The sequence below is a fragment of the Channa argus genome, chromosome 10, assembly GCF_033026475.1.
Source record: "Channa argus isolate prfri chromosome 10, Channa argus male v1.0, whole genome shotgun sequence".
Classification (NCBI taxonomy): Eukaryota; Metazoa; Chordata; class Actinopteri; order Anabantiformes; family Channidae; genus Channa; species Channa argus.
This window is the reverse complement of record NC_090206.1, coordinates 8,011,044-8,030,862: the sequence shown is the minus strand read 5'-3', so window position 1 is coordinate 8,030,862 and position 19,819 is coordinate 8,011,044. Positions and strand designations below refer to the sequence as shown.

The following is a 19,819-nucleotide window of genomic DNA, read 5'->3' as shown; positions in this document are numbered from 1 at the left end:
ATGAAGGCACTTAGCTACCTGTTCTCTGCTCTCTTGAATGTTATGTATTATAAAAATAAAGCATTATTCAACTGGGTGCACCAGTGTGTGTAGCAAGCATGTAGGCTTTGTGCTTGTGGTTTTGTAGATGGAACTGAATACTTGTGCATTGTGCACCTTCCAGGATGTGTTATTTATCTGCTGCTGTGCATATGTTCATATGCCCCCGTTTCTGTATGTGCGTGGGTGTGTGTTGTGTCTGTGGTCGCTGGCCAGGCATGGCTGCAGCTATCTCACCCGTACAAAGCTGGCAGGAAACCATCCTTCCTCCTCATCAATCTGGCCCCACCACCAGTCCTTGTTGGAGGCGTCCAGCACCTTGATGACGTCACCGGCCTTAAACGCCAACTCCCGGTCCGCCATGGTCACATGGTCCCATACCGCCTCAGCGTTGACGATTGAACCTCCACTTATCAACTGAAAACATTGGAGGGAGAGACAGGCAATATCCTGTGCTTTATTCTCATGATATGAAGCCACTCCTGTGGAAACAACACTAAACACAGTGGCCAATAAATGTGGAGCCACGTGATCCCACACAAATTTGAAAGTAATTGTAATACAGTACTCAGCCTCATTTTGGCCTCGATTTGTGTGAGTCCTTGTTGTTAAACCCACTCAGATTACTAATGGATGCAAATACGCACCCTCAAAGCCAGGGCCCACTGACAGCTTAGGGAGTGCAAACAGAACAACACAATAACTAACACAGACCACAGTACAACAAAACAAACTACGACAACACAAAAAAGGCAGAGCCATTAGTGCATAAACAACACAGTGTTCAGAATCACCGCACCAGTCTCCACACAGGGACGGTAATTGGCCCATTATGACATTAGAATAATTACATGTGTTAATGTAATATAAATGCTGAGGAGCAAACTAATGTGAAGGGATAATCTCCCATCCTTCATGTTGTCGCCAGGGCTTGTTATTTTATCTGCAGCTCAGTCTTAGACAAAACATGGAAGGATGACTCATCAAATCTTTTTATTGATTTTAACATCATGAATAAATAATGGGAACATTATGCAACACTGAAAATAAAAGTTTAAATTGTGGAACTGTGTGCAAGAACATGAGCTGAGCGTTCATTTATGTATTATTTTATGTGCATCCACTGGGTATTGTCTGTGGTAGCAAATAATACTCTCAGATGATCAGTATTCTTTAGGGGACATGGACAGACTACAGGTTGTTCTCATTTAGGGACAGGAGACAACAGACAACATTCCTGAGAAGAATCTGAGTCTGACATCATCCATCTCACAAACAGCATTACTATCCGTCACACTGAGGACTTAAGTTTTGTTGAGGCATAAACACACAGGCACACTTTTAACTTTGTATGAACTAAACCCATCTATGTATCGGTGGCACAGCGCCAACTGTTTGTTCCAATTGTTCTCTCCAAAGTAGTGTTCCCATTCTCCAGTTTAGAACTAACCATGCATCCAGTCCCTGGGGCTGTGGGCAGAGCAGCCAGCGCTAACCAAGCCTGACAGGAGCTGCCTAGGCTCTAGGTAAGGAGTTATCACAGGCAGGTTTGTCACAAGGATGGACATAAAATTAGTTCTTTACTCATACTATATTATTAGTTTAGCATACTTATATATTGCTAGTATTATTTTATAAATTTACAACGTTATTTCTCAGTCACTCATGTAAGACTGCTTTGTCTTTTAAAATGCACCTCATCACCCCAGCACAAAAATGTCATTCTACTTTTCTGCTTATGCAGTTCATTTGTAAAAATGTCCACGATAAACAACAGATTGTTTGTATTCATCCAAACTCCCCTATATGCTTTAAAGACCTCAGACCCAGCAGCTATGTTACTCCTTACAACCTGTATATAAGCCTACTTCTCTGACGTGTTCCAGAGATAGCTACAGGAAATATAGGCCAATCAGGGCAGAGGAGTGAACATAGGGAGGGACGTCCATGCCTTGAAGGGAAAGAACAGCCATCGTCATGGTGACAGATGAGAATGCTTCACTGGTATTGACAAGATGATGGGATGAGGCAAGGACACTTAGGATGCACCACAATATTTTTAAATTTAGGTGTGTCTTTGTGTGAGTAAACGTACACAAAGAGTGTGAGTGAGTGTGTGAGTAAATATCACTCTGTTATTGAATACTAACATGACAAACTAATCAAACTAAAGAATCAAGAGCTATAATCATTTCCATGACAGTAAAATGCCATACTGCAGCCTCTGCATGCACATTTTAGATCAGAGATATGGTTGAGCAGGTTGATTTAATCAGGTATCACAGAGAAAAAATTAGCTGCAATGGCATCAGTCTACAGTTGCAAGAAAAAGTAACACATTTTCTTTGTTTTTGCAGAAATAGGTTGTGAAACATGATCTGATCTTTGCTTTATTTCTAACCAGATAAAGTAACAGTAAAGTAAGTCTTTCATGTCACATACAAATATCTAGTTGAACCACCTTTGACAGCAACAACCTCAAGCAAGCACTTCCTGCACATTAGCTGTGGATTAGACCTGCACAGTGTTCAGGAGGAATTGTGGAACATTTTTCCACACAGAACTGCTTCAGCTCATCCACAGTCTTGGGTTGTTTGGTGTGAACAGCTCTCTTGAGGTCATTCTGCTGTGAAACTGACCCACTCCAAAAAGATTTTGTGTCTCTGAAGCCATTCATCCAGCTTCTTCTTAGCTTCTGCTTTTAGACAGCCACCCTGAAATTATCCTGTAGAATATCTTGATGAACTTGGTGATTCATTTCCTTCTCCACAATGGCAAACAATCCAGGTCCAGAAGCAGCAAGGCAGCCCGAAATCATGATGCTCCTCCACCGTGGGTCACTGGTAGGATGATGTTTCTGTTGTTTTTTTTTAATCAATCCACAAGCCCACAAGTTCCCACTTTTGTTAAAGAGTGTCAAGGTGGTACTGCCATGGATACCATGGCTGTTTAATGTTTTGTGTATGGGTGAGCAGAACTCCTTTGAGTCTTTAGATTTTACTCTAGGCTTCTTTTTGACCTCATTAAGCTTTCTGCATTATGCCTTTGGAGTGATCTTGTGTGTGCACCCACTTCTATGCGGAGCACTAAATTATCTCTCTTTATAGACAATACATCTAACAGTGGACTGAAGAGGATCTAAACGTGTAGGTCTGTTTATCTGTGAGGCACCGCTCACATCAGCTGATTCTACTTACACTGTTTTAGTGGACTTTCCACCATCATTTTCCACCATCACTTTGATTGTTTAATGGGTGTGTTCAGTAAAGTCATGGAACACCATGACTGTTTGTTAATATTTGTGATGGTGAAAATCAGATCCCATTTAATGACAAATTTATGCAGAAATCTGTGAAACTGAAAACGGTGCCATTACTTATTCTTGCAACTGTATAACTCAAAGCTCTCCACTACAGGAACATAGGAGGATTACCGCTAAAACATGTGTCACGCTGCCATGGAAACAGGATCAATGAATAGTGCTAAAAAAGAATAAAAATCATTGTTGATTCAGGAAAAGGAATTTGATTTAAATAAAATTTACACAAATGGGTAGATAAAAAAAATTGGAATAATGTTGGAATAACTTGTGGAAGCCAAATCAGTTCTGCTTGACTGTCACCATCTGTCATAAGCACCTCTGCCATGAATCAGCAAGCACAGAACAGATGAGCCTTGGCACTGAGGTCAGTCTTGCTCCTTGCTTATCAACTGTAATGTCTGCTTGCCCTAACCCAGCCCCCCAAAACCATGGAGCATAACTCCTTTTTCAGCCCCATTCAGTCCAATCCCAGTGTTTCCAGTTCCCATTAATCTGTTGTAATACAGGCCACAGATAGAAAGAGTGAGTGACAGAGAGAGAGAAATACAGATACAGATCCATTCACAGCCAATGTTCCTCCCTGTTCAGTTCTCTCCTTCCCAACATCCCTCCATCTCCTTAATGAGATCAGCACTGCCCTCACCAATACTTTGCATTCCTTTTCCGTCTACATGTCTGAATAAATTAAAAGCATTACATAATCAATCTTTCCAATTCACAGAATTGCAAAGAATCATACATAGTTTGATTGAATACTATAGAGTCATCACTTACACAGAGGAGTATTGTCCCAATACTTATCATAACGTGTGTCTACCAGCTGTCATGACCTTTGTCATCATTATGGTTACACTGCAGTTACAACATCAAAGATCAGAGATTGAAACGCCTGTTTTTAAACCGCAAAACTTGTATGTGGGTCAATGCAAATGAATGCAGAGGAATCTATCCCTATAGATGAACATCCTTTGCTGTATATGGCAGTGTTTCCTGATTTATAATTAAGCACAGATGTGGAGACTGTCAAGAAAATATGTAAGTATAAAAAGCGGATACACTGGCTTATATCATCTTTGCAGTACGACACATCAGCATTCACTGCACTGGCAGCTCCACTGCATTCCAACATCCTCCTCTATCACTAGCCTTAGCACAGCTGCACCAAAGCACCTACAGCATCCCTGAGCAAACACACACGCGTCGTTTTACAGCCTTACCATGTTTGTAGCATGAAACTGTTCAGAGAGTGTATGCATGGAGAAATCCGGTTCATACAATCATGATAATTAAATCCCTTTTGAAGTGGTCGAGGTTATGGTCCCCAGTAAGAGCAGAGCTTAAGATGTTGAGTAACAAGGTGCTGTATTCCAGAAAGGTGCTGTATTCTCTTTCCGACGCACTGAGTGAGTCTCACGGTCCGTCCTCCTTGTGTCTGCCAACCCTGTTATGTAATACACTTATACCCTGAGTCTGGGAGCCAATCAAAGATGCTCTGGCTAAAACCAGCGAGAAATGCACACAACTTAGACACACCGTTGTCTCTCTCGCATACACCATCCGAACATTTGACACTTCTGACTGCACAGCATTTAACAGAATTCTATTAGACGCCACCTACCCTAGAGGAATTACAAATGTGTGAACACTTGGGATGTGTGCAGAACTCAGATTCAAAGATGAATTTCAGATAAAACCAACCAAGGGTTTCACACACACATGTTTACATGCCAACACAGTGGCACAGAGTTACGCTTAGTAGTCACTGACAACCACTAAAATAAACAATATTACGCTTCTATTTTTACAGTCCCGTGGGGGTCCCTGCAAGGAAGGATGTATACGCTTTGGACACGGGATGGAGGTATCTGTGTTCATAATATATGGCTGGCAAACATTTCCTTTTACACCTACAGTACAACATTTATCACTTAAGTAGACAAAAAAAGAAAAACAACAACAACACAGCACTCAGCCTTGAGTATGAGAGAGCACATACAGTATCTTCAAAAAAGCTAGACAGCCTACTACCCTATTAATAGAACTGTCATGGACAGCTTTGGGATAGGCTTTTAGCATATCTATTTCTGACATTCATTCAAAATTCATGACACCTGCGTCTAGTCCTTTATTAGATTAAACCACTGCGTGTGGAAGAAACGGACACATTTTTTAAAATCTCCATTTCACAAGCCTCTTGACTTTGAACATTGCATCTGTAAGCATATGCATATCATGTATTTTTATTAGTCACTGTTCAGTGACTATTAAAGTGCATTATTGTGTCGGCTTCAGAGACAAGTGACACATGCACAAGAAATCCTGCAAACTAGAGAAATGTGAATATTGTAGGCTATGAAATGGGAGCTGAGTTTAGCTGCATCTAAAATGGGGGAAACCTGGAGTGACGGAGGCCCTCCTTTATTAGGCCTAGCCCTGCCTGCTATTGGTTAGGCTACTGTTCAACTGAGATTACAATGATCCTCCAGAGGCTATGATCAGCAGCACAAACCCAGACAATCACCACTATTAGCTCCAAATATCCCATTTACTTCTGTGGAGAGATCACTGCTCAGCTATTAGCTGCCATATTGTAGATGTGGCTACAGTGGATCACAATAGAAAAAAAAAAACAAGTCCTGACGCAGCAGTAAGCTGTGGTTAAAAAAAGACCCTCAGATTGATTGTTTCATCTACAAAATCGAATTATTATACAACAGAGTTAATCCATGCGCATTATCCACAAAATACAACATACAGGATAGAGGTGGATCGACGTACGGGGGTGGGGGGGGGACATGTTTTTATGCGGGGGTTATGAATTTCCAGTCACCACAGAAAAAGTAGGACCATCACAGCTCTGTATCCGCACAGCTACGATCACCACCAAACAACACTAGCTATCACAAACGGTGAGAGGACACAAGACATAACGAAGGATTGGGGAGGGGGTAACAGAAATGCATTATGTTGTACCAACGTCATTCATTTCAACGCGTTGCCGTGATGGAGCGCCGGGTGTCCCCGCTCTCGACCAACGCGCACTGCCTTTCTCTCCTCTCCTGTGTGAAAGTGTGGTGCGCTGCGAACCGGGCCCCAAGCGCAGATCCATTAACGAGTACCGAGGATGAACATCAAAAGAACGTTCACAAGCACCAGAACCGCGATCACCGTAAACACCGCGCAACTCTGGACATCCAAGGCCATGGCGCAGCGCTGCGTGCCGATGCTGAGATGCGCCCTCACTGACGAGCGGTATTCAGCTCCCCCGTCTAGACACGTAGCTTCAAAGCAACCAAGAGATCCACCATTACAGTTAGGCAAGAAATGAAAAAAAAGATGGCCCTACGCCTCTTCACACTACACGATGTAATTCACAAAGGCACGGGAAGAGATGCATCATCCTCACCATCATCATCGTCATCAGTCTGCACCGCGATCTCTCCCCGCTAGTCAACACCTGCCGGTGTTTCGCCTCTTCCCCTAAACCGAACGACTCTCAGGCCAATAGATACTCAAAACAAACAGAAAATAGGTTGTGTGCAGGATATTTGCAGCTGCCGAGCTGCCTTCCGGTGAGTGGGGACCCGGGAGTGGGGACCCTGTGAGGCTGAGAGGCGGTCCTGTATTGAGACCGATCAGTGCTCCACTGCTAGACTACCGGAATCAGCCATCACCTATAGTCGGGGGAGGGGCACAGCCAGCCCCTCGCTGGCTACATCGACCACGGAGGCAAGAATCATAACCTCATTCATCTCCCACCCCATCTAAAAATATCACAGTGCCGTGATGATTTATCATTTATCATTAACAGCCTATGATGAAGGAGAATAAATGTCAGAATAATGGACGCAGATTCGTCAAATCACCAGCACCTTATAACTTTATTGGCATGTCAGCCTTTTTTGACAGTTTTTCTGTGGCCACACATTAATCAGAACACTAAGCACAGTTGATCGGATGGTCAGCGTTATGTCCACTCTGTTATTATCCAGTGCACCAAGTCAAACATTACTGATGCAAGCAGCAATCACTTAAAGGTGTGACTTATTGCAATTAAAACATAAAAATCACTATTTGGTGTAAAAAAGTTAGTGCAGAACTGTGTTTTCATCAAAGTAATCAAATAACAAGATTTTCTCTAGTCCTTGCTATTTGAGGCAGATTGGGGATAAGAAGAAAATGTTTGGTATCATATCATTAGATCTACAAAAGGGAAGTTCATCTTTCAGATATAGGCTTTACTCAACCGTTTCATTCTTAAAGAGAAAAGAGTGTGATCCAGCTTGTGTCTACAGACTAGGTCACATTCCTTCCTAACTTTCCTTTTTACAATTGGGCATTGTTAATATTATTGTTGTTATTATTATTGTTGTTTTTATTACATTGAAAAAAATAAAAAGTTAAAGTCTAAGAATTCATGACATCATTTTTTATCAATTCACAATGGCCACATTATAAGTTGTAACATAAACAAAAAACAACTGGACAACATCTACACAGGCTGCAAAGTTTTCCAAGTGAAGGTATCGTGGTAGCGGAGGGGGCACTATCATCACTTACTGCATTTCCAATACATGTTCTAGAATGGAAATTGGTTAGACCCTTTCTGGTAATCTCCCATAGTATCTTTCAAACTGCACATCCACAATTGATAAGGTGGGCTTTCCCTTACCAATATGGAATATTTTTTGCTGATGAAATCTTGAGGGCTGATTTTGATTTGTAAAATCTGTGCTTTGTAGTGTACTAATGAGACAGTGGATTCAAGAAGATTTAAGTATTTTGTGGTTATGTTTCTTTTGCTGATGCAAAAGAGCACACACATATCACACATACAGATAAACATAAACATGGATTTATACACATAAGAAATGTCTTATCTACCAGTGTTAGCAGGTAGGCCAAAGAGTGAGCATTGTGATTTTTTTGCACAGTAAATTCCATAAGGGTTTTAAAGTGTGTCTCAACCTCATAAGCAACAAACTGCACTACTAGAGCAGCTCAGCATCCCCCAAATTAGATCGTGGTTGCAAAAACAAACTCCAGAGGTAACATGAGCATAATCTAAAATATAAATCTAGCATACATTAAACTAACATTCTTTAAATTAATAATCATGCAAAAGAAAAACAGAACACATGTTAACATAAAAAAAAATGTAATTTTAAAGACCACAAATTTGAAATTACATTTAGTCATTTAGCAGCCGCTTTTATCCAAAGCAACTTACAGATGAGGTACAAGGCAAGCAAAAATCTAAGTCAAGGAATTTGATCACTTGTCCCCCCAAAGTAACTTGGATATAGAAACTTAAGTTAAAGGTTGGACAAAGAGGCTGTAGTCGCCCTGTACTGTGATCATGCAGAAACCAATAGATTTTAACAGCTTTGCTTCATGGCACAAAAAATGTGTATCGAAAGACGTCCCAAGCCATTCCTGCAGCTGTATATCCATATACTCAATAGGGTGCCAATTGTCACATTTAGACCAAAATATGGCATAATAAACAGGCTGCTGTGGCTCCTAGCTTTTTTCAACACAGTGTAGTATCATGTTGATATCTTTTGACAAAAAGTTGAGAATTTGGAATAATAAAAAGCATAGGGATTAAGACAAATGAAGTGAAGGATGCTTCATGGGTGTTCTGAATTCTTTTGCTGACATTTGGAGACTTTTCCCCATCATGTAAGTACTGCAAATTAAGCAGATGTCTACTACAAATGAGCAAGCTACAAACATTGTACAGCCCAAAGAAGGTGGACGCTTGGTATTCTGACCACACAACACAGTTCTTCAGTGCAGTATTCCTTTAAGGCTCACAGCTGTGAGTGATGTGAGTGACAGAACAAGATGACCCTAGTTGCCATCTATAGCACGTGTTTGCCATTGGCATGCACATCATTACTTTGTCTTCCATGTTTACAGTGTTAGTTAAGGTAACTTTGCAATACAGACGAATGCATCACGGCCTGCAGCACTTATCCTGGAGTCCATGCCTCCTAGGCAGATTATGATAAAAAAAATAATAATAAAAAACACATTATGAAATAATTTATTCAGGAGAATCATTTCAGTCCAGTCCCCACAATCCCAAACCAGTCACTACCTTGTCAACCATCTAGCACACACAGACACACACACCCTCTCCAAACTACACTCTGTCTTCACATTCACTTGAAAGGTTTGGGATGAATCAAGAGCCCAGAATAAGTTTAAAGAATAACACCAAAGGGATGCACTATATCAGTATTTTTAAAGCTATAAATAATTTCCGGGGTACTTTCTGCACATACGTGCTGATAAAAGCAATGGCTCCTGGAAGCCAGGCTTTCAGTGAGCTGGAGAGAGCTGTACGAGGCATCACAGATATGACAACCATCCTCAAACAAGGTTTTTTGCTGCTTCGTGCTTGTGTGTGTGCATGTGTGTGTGAAATACAGAGCGGGCAGATTACATAAGCCTGCCCTACCTCTGTGGGCTCCCTCTCCAATCTCCCTGACATTTAGACAACAAAGGTCACATCTGAAAGTCTAAATCTGCACAGACACCAATGCTAATATACTCATACATATACAGAAGAGATGGTGAGTTTGTAAAAATGGCAGAATATCTCCTACCAGTGTGGAATATCACATGTTTAATAAGGCTAAACATAAACTCACTGTATGGGAATTACTGTACATACAATACTGTCCATTCATCAAATTCAATACTATTTGATATTCTTGATTTTCATAATGGTGTACGTAGTAGTACTTTAGCTTGCCCCTCAATAATATGCAGCTTCCACTTAAACCTTTGGTTTTCCCAATGGAACTAAAAATCAAAGCACATGTTCTTTTCTTTCAAGGTTGTAAAGTCTTTCCTTCACCCAGAGCTGATAGGATTAGCTGATTAACTCACTGGGTATTGAAGCAAAAAAAATAAAAAAGAAAAGCGTAATAAAATCATAACACTACCATGTCCCAGCCTTTTAAAATTTAAAAGACGTTGCTGCTTTTTTCTTATATAACAAAATAACTATCTTTGTGTTTCAGACAATTGTTTCAATTACAAAATGTCACCTTAAGATAAAGAAAATTATTATGAGTACCATCATCACTTACTGACAAACAATGAATATTTTGTTGTAGCTCCAATTCCATTTGTCCATCTATTTTCTCTTTATTTCATCTTTATCTCTTTATCGTTATCTCTGTATTTATCAAGATAAGGGTTCCCAGTAAAACAGGTCAAAAAGTGCAACGCAGACCGCTTCAGTCCTAATCTTAGTGCTTGTCTGTAAGCCTAGTTTTTGCTGGTGTTCTCACGTGGTCATTGAGAACCATGAACACATCATTACTGTCACATTTCTCATAATTTAAAAGAGAATAAAAGGGGAACTTGGTATTTATGTGGTCTCCTTGTAACCAAGGTCTGATATAAGGAGTATTACTGCATCCACTGCACTTGGTTGACAGTCAGTCTCATGATCTCACTCATCATCCTCTCTTGTGAAACGATCACAGCTGCTCACTTGTCACTTGATTAGGACATCTTTTCCCCTGTGAGAGACCTACTTCGGTGCACATTAGATACCACGATGCAATTAAGTTAAAGGGACAAGATCATCTGCAAATAACAGAGGCCAATCTAATGTCATCAAACTGGACTCTCTCCAGACCTTGAGTGTGCCTCAATATCCTGTAAATGAATATTATAAACAGTAATGCTGCCAAGACCTACTGCACTACTGCTTCAGAGCACTAATTCTCAATTTATGCTTCCAGGTCATACCAACTCTTTGCAGTATCCTGGAAGGATGTAGACAGGAAGCTTTTCTAATTATATGCAGAAGTGGATTAGTAAAAATAATGCATCACTAGCACCCTGACAATTTAATGAGCAATGTTTTCACCTCTCACTTTAAGTCCAAATATCTGAGATCAACTCTTTACTCTACTCCAACTCTCTTAAACCTCCTTGAACAGAATTAAAAACTTCACTCGGATTGTGGTCAGTGATATTTGACTAATGGGACACAAGGCCAACCACACCCATTTCCTCTCCAGTCTGCTCCAATTCTTTTGTTCCCCTCCCATCCCCATGACAACCACACTGACTTCCTGCTTCCTCACAGGCCTCCCAGCCACAAAGCACCCTAAAAATAAGCTGCTGGACTTTTCCTGAACGCAGTTTTGTCACCATTGTTCAGACATCAGCTGTTTATTCGTTCAGCTCAATTTGGCCCTTTGTGTGACGCCAAGTCAGTGGGTCAGAACACAGACTTTTAAGGAGTAGAGTAAGAAAGATGACAAAGAAGAGAGAGGTCATGGTAAGTAGTGTGGGTAGACAAATCGGGATACGTAATATCACATATTCCTTAACCGTATGGCTTCTGTTGAGATATTCCTACTCATGACAAAGCCATGGGACCAATAAAAATGAAATAATGATGATAAAAGAATGCAATATCTGTATGTTCTAGAGAGTGCAGAAAAAGATGAATCTGCCCCGACACAGTGCTCTTTATGTCAGCCCTCAGTGGCACTGCACAATATTGTGCAACTGAAACGTTCAGTTGCACTAGTCCCAGTCATACTTCTATTGTTTCCGTGTCTGTATCAACGACATAAATTCTGTCCCTGTTTTGGTCTGCCAGAGTCTGGGCGGACTCTGTACAAACAACTCATACAACCTAAAGATTATTGTCCGCATGGACTGTCCACAGCCCTAACGCTTGGACTGTGCAATATGCCAGAAAATTAAACCCGCTGCTCCTTTATTAAAGATATGTAACGTTTATTTCAACATCCTTGACACTGCTTATGTGAAGCATTCTTCTTGTTGTTAGGTTCTGTGGTGAGCATGTGTGGAACATGTCTATGTCTGTATCAGACATTGAGCCTTAAGAGTTGCATTCCTGGCTAAAAGCATACAACAAAAACTCCAACTTGACGCTCTTCACCCTGTACTTGTATTAATAATTTAAATTATAATAGAACAGCTGGGGGGAAATTTCAATGTTTGCTGATCGTGCATAGTTGATGATTCTCAGCATGAGATATGGAAATAAGTAAAGGAATAGCACAAGATTTTGTGAAATAAACTTCACATTAAAATCCTTTTTCTTGGATGGATGGGTGGATGCTATCTGCATTGGTTGCCTGGCAAACCACAGGGTGATGCTATGACTCCAGGTCAAGTCACTGCACATAGCCATGAAATAATAGTTATAAGAGGTATAATGTGAAATTTAAAATGCTACTTAATGAGCTGTGGAGGTTCATGCAGGTGAATATTGTTATTTTTTTAAAACAGCCACTCTAGCAATTTCCCCCGTATCTAATCTTTAAGCTAAGCTACACTAACAGGCTCAAGCTTCATGTTTGTCCTACAGCACACACATAGATCAATCTCTGCATCTATCTTCTGGTAAGAAAATCAAAAGGCATATTACCTAAATGTCCAACATTTTTAAGATTAGGACAGTGCATTTGAAAAGAAACATTTAAAGATGCAATTATATTAAGAGATTATTTGTATTAAGTTATAATTATACATTTACAGCAGTCCAATTAATTTAGATTATCTAATCTGTTTTATTAATTTTATTCCATAATTTTCTAATTTTCTAATGTATTACCCTTCTGACATTTCTAATGTTATTACTTTTGACTTAAACATCTGACTCCCTCATTAATCAGCAATTTTATTCACAAATATTTTAATATCTATTATCTAATATTCTATTTCGTTCTAACCTAAAGAGGAGAAGATGTATTCAACTGGTAACATTACGGAGCTATTCGGTCTGATCCCTTATGTTGTGCAGTCTTCAGTGGTAAATCTGACATTTCTGTAAACCTTCCCATAGAGGAGAAACAATGCTTCTGCTAAAAGACACATGGTAACAAGTTCCCCAAAGACAGTATTGTAGCTTTTCTCAAACTCTAACTAAAAAGGAAGCATTAGAGAACACTGTTAAAAAGTACAGTCTACAAACGTTATTTATTTATCTTTCTGTTCGGCATCAGTGCCAGTGTGTACTTTAAGTTGATAAATTGGTCATTTGACAGCATAGCTGTGGGGTGAGAGACTAAAAACAAAATTGTTAGGATTTGGTTGGCTGCTTAAGTCACCCCCCAGTACAAACTAACCCCTGTACTTTTACTGTGTTGGTTGTGAGTATACTGAGCATGCTAGTGTCACAATTCATCATTGTCAGCTACCTGCAGCCCAAAACACTGGGATGTAAGAGCAGTAGTGGCTTCTCATCCTGACATCACTTTTTGCTATATTTACATGCAATGGTTTATATATGTACTTTTTTCGGGGGGAGCAGAACCTATACAGTATATTTAGATTTGTATTTATTTAGATTTTGTATCTTCTCAGAGATGGGTACCATTTATTGTATTGTACATTTCACTTTAAACAACCTAAAGTAAAGTTAAAAATACCATATTTCCATCATTGCACACTCAACAACTTACAATGACAAATAAATGGTCTGTTATTAGAAATGTTGGCAAATTCATTGAACGTCAAAAATTGAAATGTCTTATTTACAGTAGTATTGAGACCCTTGATCCTCCTCATTGAGGATTTTGCTTGACTATCCACAACATGATCCCAGTGTAAGAAAGCAGATATGGGTTAAGTCCCATAACTCAAACTGCATGTCAGTTTTAAAAAAAACAAGCTAAGGAACTCTCTGTAGAGCTTTGCAATAAAACTGTGGTGAAGACATAGATCTGGACAAGGGCAATACAATCATTTATAAAGCTTTGAGTGTTCCCAGGAGAACAGTAGCCTCAGTATTTGTGAAGAAGAAGAAGCCCTCCCATATTTCTACCGGGCTTGGACTGGGACTGCACAGCTGGGGATGGGAATGGGCTGTTGGGGGTTCAGTGTCTTGCCCAGAGTCACTTTGACATATAGCCGGTATTGGGGATTGAACCACTGACCCTGTGGTCTGTGGACAACTGCCTTACCAACTGAGCTTCAGCCTTCAATCTCAATCAAGATTAAAAAGTCAATATTACCTTTGACTAGGAGCCTTGGGACCTAATGTTTACTTTAACATTTGTCTTATCTGCTTTCACCGGACTAAAACAGCAAGAGGAAGACACACACACTTCCACCAAGATGACCATGCTGCACATCTTAAAAAACTCATCTAAATAAGATTAACATGATACACTTTATGGTCCAGACACAATATTTTAATCCACCATTAAGAACTGACCTAAGGAACTGCCATTGTGTTTTTTTCAGGCTGCTCTTTTGTGCACCCAGCTACACAGCTGACCTGTCTTACTCAAGGACACATGTGACAGTAACCAACAGCTCTGAGATTGGCAGACAACTACTCTATCCTAACCCACAGTCACAGTGGTCTAACATACTGTGCATACATCTGTGCAGATATGCACATGCATGTGCATGTACCACCCATCTCACTCAGGGACACAACTGGTGGGTAGGCTGGGGTCCTGCTGTTCTACCCATTGAGCTACCAGGCTGCCTGGATGGGTGTAGTCTAATATATCTGACCCACTAAACAACATTTCCAATAATGCTGATTTGATCATTCTTTTATCTTTCCCCATAACTCTTGTTACACAACATAATAAACATACATGGTAAATAATTGGGAGACCTTTTTTTGTCTAAAATTCCCTCATTTAAACTTTTTCTCCTGTATCTGCTGGGATCAGAATTCTCCTGGGCTCTGGCATATTTTCATAAATGTGAGCCTTGCCTAACTTTTCCATGTCATGTAGCTGGGCTCTGTAGTGCTCAGCAAGTGTTACACAGTGGCATATCTGGCTTTCTACTGACAAAAAATTGGCAGCATTTCTTAGGCTTCCTCTGCAGAGAACTTGGTGGAAGGATAACCATCTCAGCAGCACTCCATAAATGAATCATCAATCTTTACGATAGAAGCAATATAAGAGCCTGCTAAAAGTATTCAAAATGACAATTAAAGGACTCTGAGAACATGAAGAGAAAAATCAGTAGTAGACAAACACTGGAGCTTTTGGGCACTATTCCAACCACTGAGCAGTGCATAGTCTCTGGCAAACACCAGGCACTGATTATCAGCTGTTATTATCATCTCCACAATGAAGCATGGTGGGTGCAGCTCAGCACAAGCCCTTATAGCAGCCAAATACCGAAAAACCTGTTCTAAGGTCCACATGAACTTAGACTTGGGAAAACAGAAGTTTTAGCACAACTTGGACCTGAAGCAAATAACTCAGTGTCCTTTAGTGGCCAAGCTAAATCCCAGACCTTAACCTTGTAGAACATCTGTGTAGAGACCTGAGGATAACACTTCAGAAATTCTTCCCCTCTGATCTGATGGAGCCTGAGAGGATGTTCTATGAAGAATGGGATAAACTGTCCAATTCCAAGCGATTCAAAGCTTTTATTGTCTTGCCCCAGCAGATAAAGTACTAAATGAAGGTACTAAAGTTATTTGTAAATTGAAAAATGTTTGATTTCTAATACATTAGCAGAAATATATCGATAGGATCAGTTAGGATCAGTAGATACAATACAACAAAGTGAGCAAAACCTAAGGGGACTAAATGCTTTCTTAAAACACTGTAAGTGTGTAACTCACTATAAAAGGGTGATAGTAGGAAAATCCACAAATCCACCTGTCCTTTGAGCTAAAATGATTTTATATTCGCACTGCTTCCATGCTACAGGGGTTTCAAAGCACAGCAGTGGATTAAAATGCAAAACTCTGCAGTGAAACAATATTTGGATGCAGGCTGGTTTCACATTATGTGTTTCTTAGCACCATACAGCTTTCATTTAAAGTATATTGCAACACACAGGCATGGATTCCCATCAAAACTCGCATGATCTTATACTCACACACATGCAGACTACAGGCCGCAGGAAGCAGGTGTTTTCACATGCCTGGAGGGAGGAATGGATGTGCGGCTAGAATAAACAGGGGGATGAGGTGAGAGAGGAAAGAGAAGCAGTGGGAGAGAGAAAACTTGACCTGAGGAGAGGAGAAATGGGAGTGATGGAGGGTGGGATGATGAGCGCTGAGTTCAGGAGGGAAACAAGAGGGAATGAGGAAAAAGTACAAGGAGTGAGGGGGTTGCATAATGCGTATATGTGATGGAGGGTTTTCTCTGACATCGCATGTGGTGCAGCAGAGAGCCAGGGAGGTCATAGGCAGAAAGTTAGGCAAAATAATGTACACAAGAAGTGGCAGCTGCCAGAAAAATCCAGCCCATCTTTCACAGAGGCCTGCAGGACATATTCTAACTAGCAGAACACAGTACAGGCAGTTACCTTCTGTCCTATTATTTTAGGGCAGGGATAAAGTGACCATAGCTGGAGCAAGAGGTATTACTGTATATTCAGAGTACAATTATTCAGGTAACGTATATTTAGATCAGCACAAATGTCTAGAAATGTCAAATCAGCAAAAAATATTTTATTATGTATTACGAAACAAAAAGCTGCAGTTTGTATGTAGTGTTTTTTTTAAGGACTTTTAAAAAGACCTTCAGGATGATCCCATTTTAATGTGGTCGCAGGGAATACTGCTAAATGTTTCAAACATCTTGTTTCTTTCAAAGGGTGCTAAGTAACTGAGTACATTTACTCAAGTACTATAGTTACTTTAAGCAAAGTTTTGAGGTACTTGTACAAGAAGGGCATCCGGCGTAAAAAATGTGCCAAATCAGCAATCAGCATCACCAATGATCTGGAGTGGCGACCCTGAACGTGTGGGATAGGCCGAAGGGGGAAAAAAAAAAATTGTGGGGAAAAAATAGATGGAGTGTTTTGGTTTAGAAAGAAACAGACAATGTCAAAACACACATGATGCCCAAGACTACAGTCAACATAAATCAGCTTGTATGTTGATTAAGCAAAGAACTGACAAAGCCTAACTGGTGTGAGTTAAATCTATCGGTAGCGATAAAACCTGCTGACTTCATTCACTGTGGTTTAAGCCACAAGGTATTCATTTCTAGAAGTGCTTATTAGTTATGAGAGTTGAATATACAGTAATAGTGCACATCAAGAGCAAAATGGCTTATTTAATTAACTTACGTATAATAACATTATTAGATATCCAGTGTTTTTGGCCTTAGGGTGGTATATGAGAGAGCCGCTGCAGTTTCCAAAGTGTATTTTGTGCTCAGTAATTGTCAGTAAAATTCCAACTTTCGCAGCTGAATCCTTTTCTTGTTTGTACTTAAGTCACAAATTTGTCTCATTACTAGATATACTGTACACTTACTGTAAACTGTAGGGAGCCTGTGATATGGCATATGGAAATATACGGTTCTGGGCTATTATTGTAATCATATATAAAGTTCAAGCTGTAAAAAAATTAGGTAATGCACAAAAATTCCAGAGCCTCATTGAAAGGGAAAACCGCAGCCTGTGGTGGTTCTGCTTTAAGATGTTGCTGTCAGATAATAAGGGATCAAATTACCTACCACAAGATGACATTCTTGTGTTGACTTAAAACCATAAAAAGCCTTTATCCCTAACATAAACCTGTCAAATAGCCATGAAAATAAACAAAGTAATACACAAACTGTGGAAGTTGAGGACTGTGTTCACCTAAGCATCCTGGGAAAACTATCAAACTGATACAACTGATCCTGTATAACAAGCAAAGGATTGTCATAGACCTTACATCGTCTCATAACAGAAGTGCCTGCATGTTGTGACATTACTGAAACATTACTGATTCACCAATACATCTCCAGTGCCCTGCTGTGGCAGCAACATAACATGTTTTGAGTGATGATGGAAGGATAGAAATACTGGCCCTGATTAGGTTTAACACAGAATGTGCTTCAAGAAAGCCCAAGAACAAATCTGTACATGCACAGGCATGATCTGACAAAATACACAGTATCCTGTGGATACTGTAAAACAGGATACACCAGTGATTCAGAGAATTAAGACATACCACTGTTCCTCTAGTTCCCCGGAACAATCAGCCATCTGAAACAAAGTGGAAATGGCTTTTGTAGGGAGCAAACGAATGGTTATATAAGAGAAAAGGCCTTGAGCCCCTCTGTATCTCTCCCTAACAAAAACACTCACCACATAAGCATAGAGTCGCACATCTATGCATACAACACACACCTGACAGGCATAAGCCCATTCTTTGGAAGAAACAGCCTAGGGAGCCTCTGACGCAACCACCTGCTCAACTTCAGTTAGCAGCACTGCTATATATCAGAGCCCAAAACAGCATTAGCTGGTGGCTGCAGTAAGTCACAGCGGATATACGTGTCTGTACCTTGGCACAGGAACAATGCTGAATGAACACTGGATTCTAGGTCGCCCGTGGCTCAGAGAGTGAACTGTACATACATGCAGTTATTTTGAGGAATACCTATTCCCATGGTGTCACTCACAGGGCTCTAAAATAAGGTCCAGGTGAAAGAAATGCTACACAGTCACAGTATGTTTCAGAGAGATATCACCAGCCAATGCCATTCATTCCTCTCCAAATAAAGTTGTCAGTGCAATGACTCATACACCCTGACAGATGAGTTCTGAATACATCAGAATACTATGTGAATTGAGCATGTGTGTGTGTGTGTGTGTGTGTGTGTGTGTGTGTGTGTGTGTGTGTGTCAATGTGTTATGAGGAGAGTGCATGATGTTGGCTGCGGGCTAGGAGGAAGATACAAACAGTGGTTAAATGTGTTTAAATTAACATATGTGCACTGGTGCTCCCCACGTGTGCCTAAGAGTGGACATAAGAAGTCATTCAACTTGTCCTTTTTCATCTCTACACTACTATTTGGCCAACTACGCACTGCCTGCTGACTCATGCATTCATAATAGGTAGATAGCATTGCATAACATGATTATAACCAGACAGACCTAGGTTGGCCCAAATTTAATCACATAAAATTTTAACTGAAACTCTTAATCTGTATGACACCCATAATAAGACAGTCCCCCATTCTGACAAGCTGACAGCAGAGCCTTGGGCACAGTGTTAGTAACACACCGGAAACTGTCCTCTCATCTGAATAGGAATTAACAAAGACTAGCTATTGCTGTTGGAGGAGAGGAGAGGAGAGGAGAGGAGAGGAGAGGAGAGGAGAGGAGAGGAGAGGAGAGGAGAGGAGAGGAGAGGGCAGTGACTAGGGGAGAAATCCATTTAAATGAAAGGGAGAAGAGAGGCGTCAGCATTAGCAGATAATCCACTGCAGTGAGAATGCTGTCTCTCTGCCTGCAGCCTCTAGGCTCCAGTAGTCATCCTAAGAGGAAGTCTGTAACATTCACTGCACTGTATAACCAACAGCAGATCCAACCCTGACATGATACTCACACCAAATAAACAATGCATGACTTACCAGAAATAAGACGGCAACACACACTTTTCATGCAGAAGCATCATCCATCCATGTGACTGCACTTCAGCTTCATTACCATGTTATGTCATATTGTTCAAATTGC

At 40.4% G+C, this 19,819-nt stretch overlaps 1 protein-coding gene across 13 annotated transcripts in view; it reads right to left on the bottom strand.

Moving 5' to 3' along the window:
* The window catches only part of LOC137133938 (rho guanine nucleotide exchange factor 9), a 40,517-nt gene that overhangs the window by 13,355 nt on the left and 7,343 nt on the right, over positions 1–19,819 (bottom strand). For 7 of the 13 annotated variants that reach the window (XR_010915346.1, XM_067518106.1, XM_067518111.1 and 4 more), the window contains one exon: positions 277–456. Coding sequence is in view for 12 of the 13 variants with exons in the window: in XM_067518106.1 (XP_067374207.1) it covers positions 277–456 (180 nt within the window). In the remaining variant the exon portion in view is untranslated. The other 6 variants (XM_067518117.1, XM_067518118.1, XM_067518113.1 and 3 more) reach the window with 5 other exon arrangements.